This window comes from Phragmites australis, chromosome 14 (assembly GCF_958298935.1).
Source record: "Phragmites australis chromosome 14, lpPhrAust1.1, whole genome shotgun sequence".
Classification (NCBI taxonomy): domain Eukaryota; kingdom Viridiplantae; phylum Streptophyta; class Magnoliopsida; order Poales; family Poaceae; genus Phragmites; species Phragmites australis.
This window is the reverse complement of record NC_084934.1, coordinates 24,938,345-24,948,725: the sequence shown is the minus strand read 5'-3', so window position 1 is coordinate 24,948,725 and position 10,381 is coordinate 24,938,345. Positions and strand designations below refer to the sequence as shown.

General features: G+C 47.3%; 1 protein-coding gene across 1 annotated transcript; it reads right to left on the bottom strand.

Annotated features, from left to right (window-relative positions):
* Window positions 1-6,028: 6,028 nt before the first annotated feature.
* Window positions 6,029-9,086, bottom strand: LOC133890836 (zinc finger protein ENHYDROUS-like). The gene is made up of 4 exons (XM_062331423.1): window positions 8,676-9,086; window positions 8,179-8,581; window positions 7,704-8,077; window positions 6,029-7,470 (listed from the first exon to the last, which is right to left on the bottom strand). Exons 1-4 carry the CDS (start codon window positions 8,770-8,772, stop codon window positions 6,485-6,487), a joined length of 1,860 nt encoding a protein of 619 aa, XP_062187407.1. The 5' UTR covers window positions 8,773-9,086; the 3' UTR covers window positions 6,029-6,484.
* Window positions 9,087-10,381: the final 1,295 nt, after the last annotated feature.

The window sequence follows — 10,381 nt, the reverse complement described above, 5'->3', positions numbered from 1 at the left end:
ATTAATTGATGATCACGTTTTATGGATCATAGGTATAGAGATACCAGGTCAATAATGTGGACATTATGTTAGAGAACATGATATTGGATAGACACACTTGAGATACTGATGGGATTGTTATTTATGATGTGCCATCAGCTGTTATCTCAAATGGTGTACATGCAGGATCCTTACACCTGAGATCGTCATTGATTCCCAAAATGCGTAGTGCCATACTTTGAGGGTGTCAAACGCTATTCCGTAACTGGGTAGTCATAAAGGTAGCTTTTCGGGTTTGTCATGAAACATGTCGTGGGATATGAGCGATTAAAATGGAATTTGCCCCTCCTTGATAACGGGAGAGATATCTCTGGACCCCTCGAGGTAGTTGGATTGAGAAAGTCCATGGCCATGCCAATATGATTAAAGAGTTAATCATGATAAATTCACTACTTGATCGAGTGAATAGTCGAGCTATCACAAGGGTGGCACGTATCTCGCCTTGAGCTTTACTGGTATCATGAGGCGAATGGATCAGTGCATGTGTATATTAAAGTTCAGCCAATATGATCTTTTATGTATACTCGGGAGTCAACATGTCCTGCTAGGGAACGCTATTTATTTCGGTTTTAAAAGGATTTTCGAGTCGTAACCGTTTGTACATGAACCTAACGGGTCACACACTTAATGGGTTGGAACAAAACATGCGAATTGGATTCGTATATGGGTTTTGATTGGATTGTAATACATGAGAAGTTAGAGTCCTAAAGGGTTTTCGACGTGGGAGCCAATTGGCGAGCTCTATATAAGGAGAGGAGTGGATAGGGTATGCAGAGGTTGAGCCACTCTGAAACCCTAGCCGCAACCTTCCACACGATCTCCCAAAAACCCTAGCCGCGCGTGCGGTGCTAGCACATCGGTGATCGGCATTTTTGCCCAGTACGTGTGGATATTGTAGAGGTGTTGTTTATATTACGGTGCTGATCTTCTTGGTTGAGGAGCACGACCACCTGCTCGGAGTTGATCGAGGAGCACGATTACCTGCTCGGAGTTAGTCGAGGAGCGTGACCACTTGCGCGGGGCTGGTCGCGGATCTGAACGAGTTTGATGCGCACAATGTTGGATCGTTCTACTCCAACTCTTCTTCGGCTGCACTGCACGTCGAGTGGTAACGATCTATGATTTTCTACTAGCATAATTTCCTGGGTGAATGCGGTAGAAAATTTTTGTTTTAGGCTAGCGTAACTTGTCCGTTCCCCAACAGCACACCACAACCTTGGGTGCTCACTGGTGGCACCTAGCCGCCTAGGGGATTAAATCCTCAAGAGTAACAAACGCTTCATGAACTTCTTGTCGATGACATCAAGTGCTCAAGATGGGAGTTTAGCTCACTTGCACTCAAACTTGCAATCTCTCAACCCAACTCACTTTTCTTCTCAAATCACACACTAGATTGGAGTGGAAGGGAGTTCTTTTGGCTATAGAAGGTTTTTCTTTCATGCCTAAGCAGCAGCAAACAAGGGTGGGGTAAGGGGTTATTTATACCTTTCGTCCAAAAACTAGCCGTTACACAGCTTTTTTACTGACCATAACTGAGAGCCCAAAACCTAGTCGTCCTAAGCCGTTACACTAGAACACATAACCGAGAGCCCTGGCCAGAGTACAAGTCAGAGAGTCCGGACAACTACCAGAATCTGGAGTCTCTTGGTCAACCCAGAGTATCCGAGTGAAACACTTAGGCCCTAATAGACCACCCGGCTCGGAGCTAAACCTGAAGACTCCAGCCAACCGGATTGTTCGAGTTTAGCACAGCTGACCCTCTGAAAATGGCGATAACTTTTGATCCCGAAGTCTGATTTTGACAATTTTGGACTCTACAGAAAGCTTATTCAGAGTGCTACACATCCCAATTGAATGCATGATATCAAACATATAGGATCAAATTAGGAACACTCTGAATTCTAATTTGAACACTTCCACACTTTCCTCATCGGATTCCTAAAGCGAACTCTCACTTTGGATTGATTAGAAACTCTTGAGCGCTGAGACATGACAAATAGATCTACGTTGCATCCCTCTTAAAAGTGCGGCATACATATAATCAAATTCAAAAGTAAAACTCGTTTGAACCAATTTGAGCCTTTGAATACCTTTAAGTACCGCTTCTTTTTTTCAAACCTTGAGGGTTGACACCTTTTATATCATCGTCATTCTATTTATTCTTGATTCTTCATTTGACTTATGTGAATCACCGGTAGCTTCACATGACCTCGCACGATATAGGCACAAAGCCTTCACTCGCTCTTCATCACCGTCATAGTCCTTCGGTGCCAAGTCATTTGCTTGCCCTTTACCACGAATGATCTATCGCAGCCGGGTATTGCTTTCCCTTCTCTGTCTTGCCATAGAAAAATCACTTTGTATTCAACATCTTTAAGGAATTCACTTTATCAAATATGAAATCCAATTTTGTTATTCATTCTTGGCATATTAAATTTCAATTCAACTTATACCTTCTTATATATTTTAACCCTAACTCACTCTTATAAATAAAGCACACGGGTTAGTTTATAAAACTCTATTGATAATGGCATATCTTTAGTTACTTGATCTCCACAGGTAACTTAGCATTCACGCTTATCGCCAATGTTATATTTTCTTTCTTCTTATGAGCATCACTAAGTGTTCATTCATCTTGATGCATATATCTCTTTCATGCATTACCTATAAAACAACTTACTAACAAACTCAACAATATTGTTAGTCCATAGGTATTATCATTAATTATCAAAACCACACATAAAAGCTAAATGCACTTTCACAACAACAGTGACATGCCAAACTTTGTGGCTTAGAAGTCTGTTGGTGGAGCTAACAGGAGAAGAGTCCAAAGCCGTCAAACTATTTGTCGAATAATAAATCCGTAATTACTTTGATGAAGAATCCAGTGTTTCACGGACGCAGCAAACACATTGATACCAAATTTCATTTCATTCGTGAGTGCGTTGAAGGAGGCTAGATTGAGGTTGAATTCATCCGCATGGAGGAGCAACGAGCAGATGCTTTGACGAAGGCATTGCTGGCGGTGTAGCTAGCGGTCATGCGGCATCTATTGGGGGCATCTATTGGGAGCATCTATTATAGGAGAGTATATTGGACTTAATTCTATGTGTGGGTCTCAAGGACTCGTTTCACGCGGCGTAGAAGCCAGGAGCCGTATTCTAGTCAGAAAGTTTAGTTCGTATGTGTGCAGGACTTATTGCACTTGGTTTGTTAGTTCAAGTCGGATTATAGGATGGTACGATTATAAATATACATTATAATTTCTATTTTTTTATGAGTTAACAGAGTCAGAAATTTTCTCCAAAACTTGATGTGTTTCTGTTCCTTCGTTGTTTTCGTGGAGTACCTGGTACTCAGCGTTTTCATTTTCTTGCTATATAGATCGCTTGGTCGAGCACTTCTAGTCGATATCGTGGTCGAGTACGTACTGGTTGATCGTGTGATCAAACACGTACTGATCATTCGTGTGGTCAAGAAGCATGAGTTGGTCGTGCGTGTGATTGTTGGTGTTTGAATTCAACACAGATATCAGTAGCAGAAAGCCAAAAAGGATAGTTCAGCCTTTGATCCGCTAAACTCCGACATGATCTCCAAAAGGAGAGGTACATGATCTGGTTCAGACATCCCAGCTTTAATAAGCTACAGGGTTTAGCGTGCAGGTGCAGTAGATCAGTAGATGGACGGAATGGCAAGACGTTACCTTCCGTAGATGATGCCCCAACCGGGTTTCTGGTCTAATCTGACACAGATGAGACATCACAAACTTAGCTGTAATCTGAACGGATATTTTGGAAAGATACGTGTGAGATCTTATTTATGTTGTTCATTCTATGATTTAATGGTTAATCTAAAAAGAAGAGAGAGAAAATAGACATGAGAGATGATCTTTTATAGGATCAGATTCTATAAAATTTGTTTTCGATATACTGTATCACGAAGCAAGAGAAATGTGGTCAAGTTCCAAAGGTTCAAGTTACTAAGTTAATTTATCCTCTAAACAGAAAATCTAAACGACCTCAGGACATGAACGGAATGGACTTTCAAAAGTACTCCACAACTGGGTTTCCGGCCATGGAAATGCTTAGCGTACACACGTACATTTTGGGATGGAACGAACAAATATGCAAACCACGAAACAATGTGAATGCAACCGATCAGTTTCTCGTAAGCTAAAGCTATGGATCTTTTGCCTTTCCTATTTGTATTGTCAAGATTGGGAAATGTCCAGTTCGAACCGTCAAGGACGACGCAAGCACGATCTAGGGTTAGCCGTTTAGGTGTGGCTTTTTAGCGCCACAAAGACAGCCGCTACTGGAAAGTAGACAGTGACTGGGCTTGGAGTTAGCATGTCCGAAACGCACGCACTCACGCACGCACAAATTGCGCGCTTTAGCACGCCCGTGGATTGTCACGGTTATGAACCAACGATCGGTAAGAGCTGTTAAAGTCCGGACGTCCGCTCTAATTATTCGTTGTAATATTAAAAAATAACATCTGTAACATCAAAAACCAATATTTGTAATATTAAAAAATATGTATCAAAATAGTTCGTTGCATATATCTGATTTTAGAAGAAAATTTCCACCACGACATCACACTATGTTATATGCAACATCACACTATATTACACGCAATATTTTCGAGATGAAACCTCGTGAGGACCCTCGACCTTGAGCTTGTGCAATATATCTTAAATGAGATTGACTCCTTAACTAATCCCACTAAAAAATAGTATAAAAAATATTCTAAATCTATAAAATTAAGTTTCTCACCCCTAATACAACATCAGCCACCCTAAATAACTGCAACATCCAAAGTTACTATAGCAATATCTTAAAACACATATTGTAACGTCGCAGAGCACCTAATGCAACATCAAAAGTTACTAGTCCAACCAAATCACATGTAGCAATATCTCCAATTATCTGTTGAAACAGCCTTAATGATATATTGCAACATCCCAAATCATCAGTTACAATATAAAAAACACTAATCATAACATGTTAAATAGGTTAATGTAACATCGAAAAATACAACATTCTAAAATCACATGTTATAGCTCTAAATTCAATATGCAACTCTAAATTTCGATATTGCTGCATGCGGAGGACACCTGTTGCTGATGAATCAAATCCAAGATTACAAGACCAATGGACGCCACAGCCTCTCCATCGAACCTCGGAACCTCACTGTTTCACCATAAAGGTCGAGAGGGTCTAGTCATCAACGTCGATTGGGCACGGAATCCTTTCGGAGTAAGATGTAACATCGGAAAAAAGTGTAAGAGAGAGGAAGAGAGTAGGGTGGCTTTACGGTAGATGTTAGAGAGAGACGAGGGGAGGTGAGATACAAAGGAGAGGGCAGGTGTGCGGATTGAGAGAGAACAGCAATAGTGAGACGTGTGCTTGCATCTGCGTGAAGATAAGGCTCGTATAGAAAAAACGAATGACTAACGCGGCGTCCGATTCTTCGGGTCGCTCGGACGTCTGCCCCGAGCACTATCATTCCGTCAATAATGCTCACCTTAGTGACCTCTAAGTTCAGTGGCTCAGTGCTCACCACAGTGATTATTAGGCTACGATTGTCATGTCGCACCAAAATGACTGTAGATTTGTACGATAGGTTAGGAATTTCGACACGTTCATCATCTCCTTTTCTTATCCTGAAAGGGACCTAACACGTTCAATGAGAAGAAGCGATCTTATGTTGCTGGTTTCCTTTCCGCCGTAAAAGCGACCAGAATGTGGCGTGGCAATTGCACGAGATATGGTCGCCTGTTTGCCGTAAATTCTCGGATATGTTGAAGAATCAAAGAAAACGACCTGAATTTGGATAAGCCTGTGCGAATCCGTTTTAACCTGTCGCTGGCGAAAGAAGCAGACGTCTGAGGATGCATAAGCAGCGAAACATGTTGCGAGTCACAAAGAGATTGTCAGTATCATGGCTGCTATAGAACAGAAGTAAAAAAACGGTTTCAGACATCTGGTAACAAGAAAAGTTCTCCAAAGTACCAAGGGTCCTGAAGAAGTTTGCTGACCGGCCGATATTAACCGTGCCGACTGGTAGCAACAGTAAACACACGTTTCCCGTGTGAGCATCGCTGTCCTAATCTCAAATCTTTTCTTTTTTCCAAAAATAGTACAGGATTACTGGATTAGCACCGCATCTTTCCGGTAATAAAAGCAACTACTTACCCTGTTACTACTTCATTACAACGGTTGAAAGGAACGGGCCATCACGATCAGGTCGAGGTCAGGTTCCATCGATATCTTCCCAGGATCGAATTTCCGCTATAATAACAACTTCGACAGAAGGCAGGATTGGAAGAAGCATCGAGCTATATACAAGTCTGCATCTTACAGAGTTCTAGCTCTACCAACACGGCTGCTGAAGGAAAGAATGAGCCGAAGCACAGGACCCCTAAGGTTACAAAAAGAAAACCTCACAGGATTGTGCGGCCGTTGGTCTTTCTCTTGGCATCCTCCCATGGGGCGGGCACCTGCGCAGAAGACCCCACATCCAGCTCTCCTCCAACCATCAATGCTGGGAGGCCACCATTGGCCGTGGAGCCGCTCATGGTCCCTCCAATGCCAAGCCCAAGGAAGTCCAGAGTAGCAGGCTTGGGACCGAACAGTGGTGATGGTCCCATCATCAAGTCCGGCAACCCTGAATTTCCACTTTCGTAAGCGAGGCCAAGGCCTAGACCGCTTGGTAGCATTGGCCTGGACTCCATCTCCATTTGCTGATTACTCCGGTAGCGCCCCATCTCCATTTGCTGATTACTATGGCGGCGCTCCATCTCCATTTGCTGATTGCTCCAGTGGTGCCACTGCCGCACGCTGTTATCAGTGAACCTTCCTTGAGGTAGTTGGTTTGATGGAGGTGATGACGAGGAGGAAGAGGCAAGCCCAAACTCCTTCAGGAATGATGAGCTTGACTGCGAAGCTCCAACCTCAGCAGCCTTCTGCAGGAGTGCGGTCGCGGACATGTGCGGTGCTGGAGGTGGAGCAAAGGTGCAGGGGTTGCTTGTGTTTGTCTGTGGGAACAGAGAGGAGGGTGCACCAATCGCAAGGCAAAGGAAGGTGGGATCAACACCGATAAGATCACGCAGAGATCTGCTCTGGGAAGTGGTGCTTGTCGTGGCTGATGCAAACAGACTGGCGAAGGTGTTGGTTGTTGTAGATGGAGCGATGGAATGGGTAACACTGCCGCCTGCGCCACAGGTAGTGCTGCTGCCATCGGTACCAATGGCCTCGGATGGTGAAGGGAGGAAGCAAGGAAGCATCGTAGTGTCTTTGTCCAGCAGATTGGAGCCCTCAAGCTCAGCATCCTTGTATTGATCAGCTTCCTGAAAGCAAGGATCTTCATCTTGATCAGCCTCCACCTCTTGCTTGGCAAGCACAGTTGGATCAGCAACTACCTCTTGCTCTATAACAGATAGACCAAGACAAGGAAGAACAAGTCAGTCATCACTATTCAGCTAATTGACAAAATTAACAGCCAAATTGGGGGGTTGGGGGAGGGGGGAGGCACAATGCATGCAGTGCTTTCCTATCACAGAAGTAGGATCGACTTAAAGAGCAAGAATTTGCAATAAATCTCATATAGTCTATCTATGGGCAATAAGACAAGCACACAAACAAGATGCAAAAGGAGCATACCATCCATAATTGGCACCACTGCCACAACTTGCTGCTCCTCCTGTGGAAAGGGAAGCCGTGCGCGAATGGGCTGTGGCTCCTGTGGCAATGGAGGCGGAGACGGACTGCTCTGCGGGTCCTGTGGCAATGGAGGTGGAGACGGAATGGGCTGCGGCTCCTCAATCACCGCCTTCGCACGTGGAGGCTGCTCCATCTCAGCCACAGCAGAATTCTCATTCACCTCCTCTTCCCTCATGTCCTTGTCCTTCTCCACGTTCTCCTCAGCCTCCAAATCAGGAGGCCGAGGTGATGGCGGCGCCGGCACCGCGAGCACCTTGCCGGTCTCCTCGACGAGGGCGCCACAGAAGGCGCGGTGCGTCACGAAGCTGTCCCTTCTGTACCAAGCAAGCATACAATCGAATGAATCAAACACGAATGCGAGCTTCTTCCTCAGGGGACCGGCAACCATTGGATTGGGAGGAGAGGAAGGAGGCACCTTGTGAAGAGCGTGCCGCAGTCGCAGCGGTACTCGCGGGTGCCGCAGGTCTTGGCGTGCGCCTTGAGGTCGGCCTGGACGGCGTAGCGCTTGCTGCAGCGCGGGCACGCCCAGCGCTTCTCCCCGTGCTTGCGGCAGAAGTGCTTCTTGATCCCGGTGAGGTCCCCGAGCGCGCGCGCGGGGGAGTGGTGCACGCAGCCGGGCTCCGGGCACACGTACACCCTCCGGCGCGGCGGCGCCGCCCCGGGCCCGCGCTGCCGCAGCCGCCACGGCAGGTTGTGCCCGCGGCGGTGCAGCTGCAGGTTCTGGTCACGCTGGAACCCCTTCCCGCACACCTCGCACACGAACCGGTTCGTCGCCAGCAGCGTCCCCGGCGACAGCGCGATCACCTCGGCGTCCGGATCTGCAGCCACACACGCAAGCAACCCACCGTCAGACTCAGCGGAGGCACGCGGCGGACCGCACCAAGCACGAAGCTTTCGAGCGCGCGTACTCACCTGGAGTGCCGGGGAGGTTCCTCTTCTTCTTGGACGGCGCTGCCGCCGCCGCCTCCGCGGGCCCCGCCTCCGGCTTCGTCGGGCTGGGCGTCATCATCCCCGCTCGATCTGGCTCCTCGCTCGCCCGCTCCCGCCCCGCCCGGCCTGTCTCACTGAATCCCAGCACTCGCGCCGGCTCCCACCGGGGAAGTCGGTGGTGCGCGGCGGCGGACGGTGGACGCCTGGACGGGGATTTTTTTTCTCCCTCTCTCCCCTCCTCTCTCTCTCTCTCTCTCTCTCTCTCTTTTCGCGATTACTTTTGCGGCTTTTTCTATTGGCCAAGACGAGAAACGAGACGAGGGTGGGAGTCAGAGAGGCATCGAGCCATCGGGGTGAGACGACAGGGCGCCGGGGCGTGGGGCGGGCGCGGGCGCTGTACTCGCACTCGCAGCAGCCTCCCACAGCCCCACCCCACCCGACCCGCGCGGCGCCAAAGCCAATCCGGCACGTTGGCCTTCCGTCGCGGGGTGGGTAGCGCTCCGCGCGCGGCCGTCGGATCGCCTTGTAAGCGAGTGCGAGGCGCGCCGCACGTGGTCGCCCCTGCCGCCGGTTTACTGCGGCCCTGCCTTTTCTGGTGGCCTGGCCTGGCTCTCTCGCTCGCATGCTTCCGCCTTCAAAACTCAGCTCGGCTCGGCTCGGCTCACGCACGCCCTCCGCCGACGCCGTTTCGCCGGCCGGGCAGCTACCTTTTTTTTTTCTTTTCCGTTGCTTCCCTTTCCATGCCGTGTACCGAAGGGGTAGTATAACGGAACAGCTGGTAGTAGCATTTGGACCTTGTGGACGGATGGAGGAGTGGTCAAGTGGGAAAGCAAAGAGCGGTCGGAAATGGGACACAGAAAGTGGGGTTGGAGGGGGGGGGGATCCACGCACTTGATAAGGGCGAAAAGGATGTGCTGGCCGGAGGGCCCCTGCCCTGCCCTGATCAGGGATCGCCGTTATCCGCGGGACGGTGGGGGGCTCGATCATGTGTACTAGGTAACTGTTCATATGTTATAATAGAAATATAAAAATTGAATATGGTAATATCATTTATAAATTTAAATTATGAAGATGAGATGCGTTATGTAAATGTTTCTGAACAAATACATCAGGAGTAATATTGTAATTTGATTTTAGATAGGATAAAAAAATCATCTACTAATTTTTTTTAATTTCTTCATTCATTTTTATTAATAAAACGAGTCATATAACCTTAGCCGGTAACAAAATATTAAGACTGAAAGACGAGAATAGATTATTTAAATTTAAAAATATATATATGAAATAAGAAAAGATATGATAAAAAATCAACTGGTGTTTTAAATTGAGATACGTTTGTCTTGGAAACGAAAATACGCGAGAGGGAAGGTAGCGTTCGCTGCGCTGGAACAGGGAAAAGCAAGCAGCTTGCGAAGTGTTCGACAAGCAGGCAGAGGCAGAGGTGGCTGACTTGTCGTAAGGGCCTACTGCTGGTTAAAGGGGGGTGGTTGCGGGGGCACAGAAAATCTCGTGAACCAGATGAGCTCGTTGCTTGCTGAGATGGATGGACTGAAGACGGTTATCTTACGTGCGTGTCAGTGGATGTGGATGGCTATTTTACCATGGGTTCCGTGCGAGGATCTTGATTTTTAGCTACCATAGCAAGGTACCGTGGCTTGCATTTGGGATCGGTCACCGTGCACGGAAGG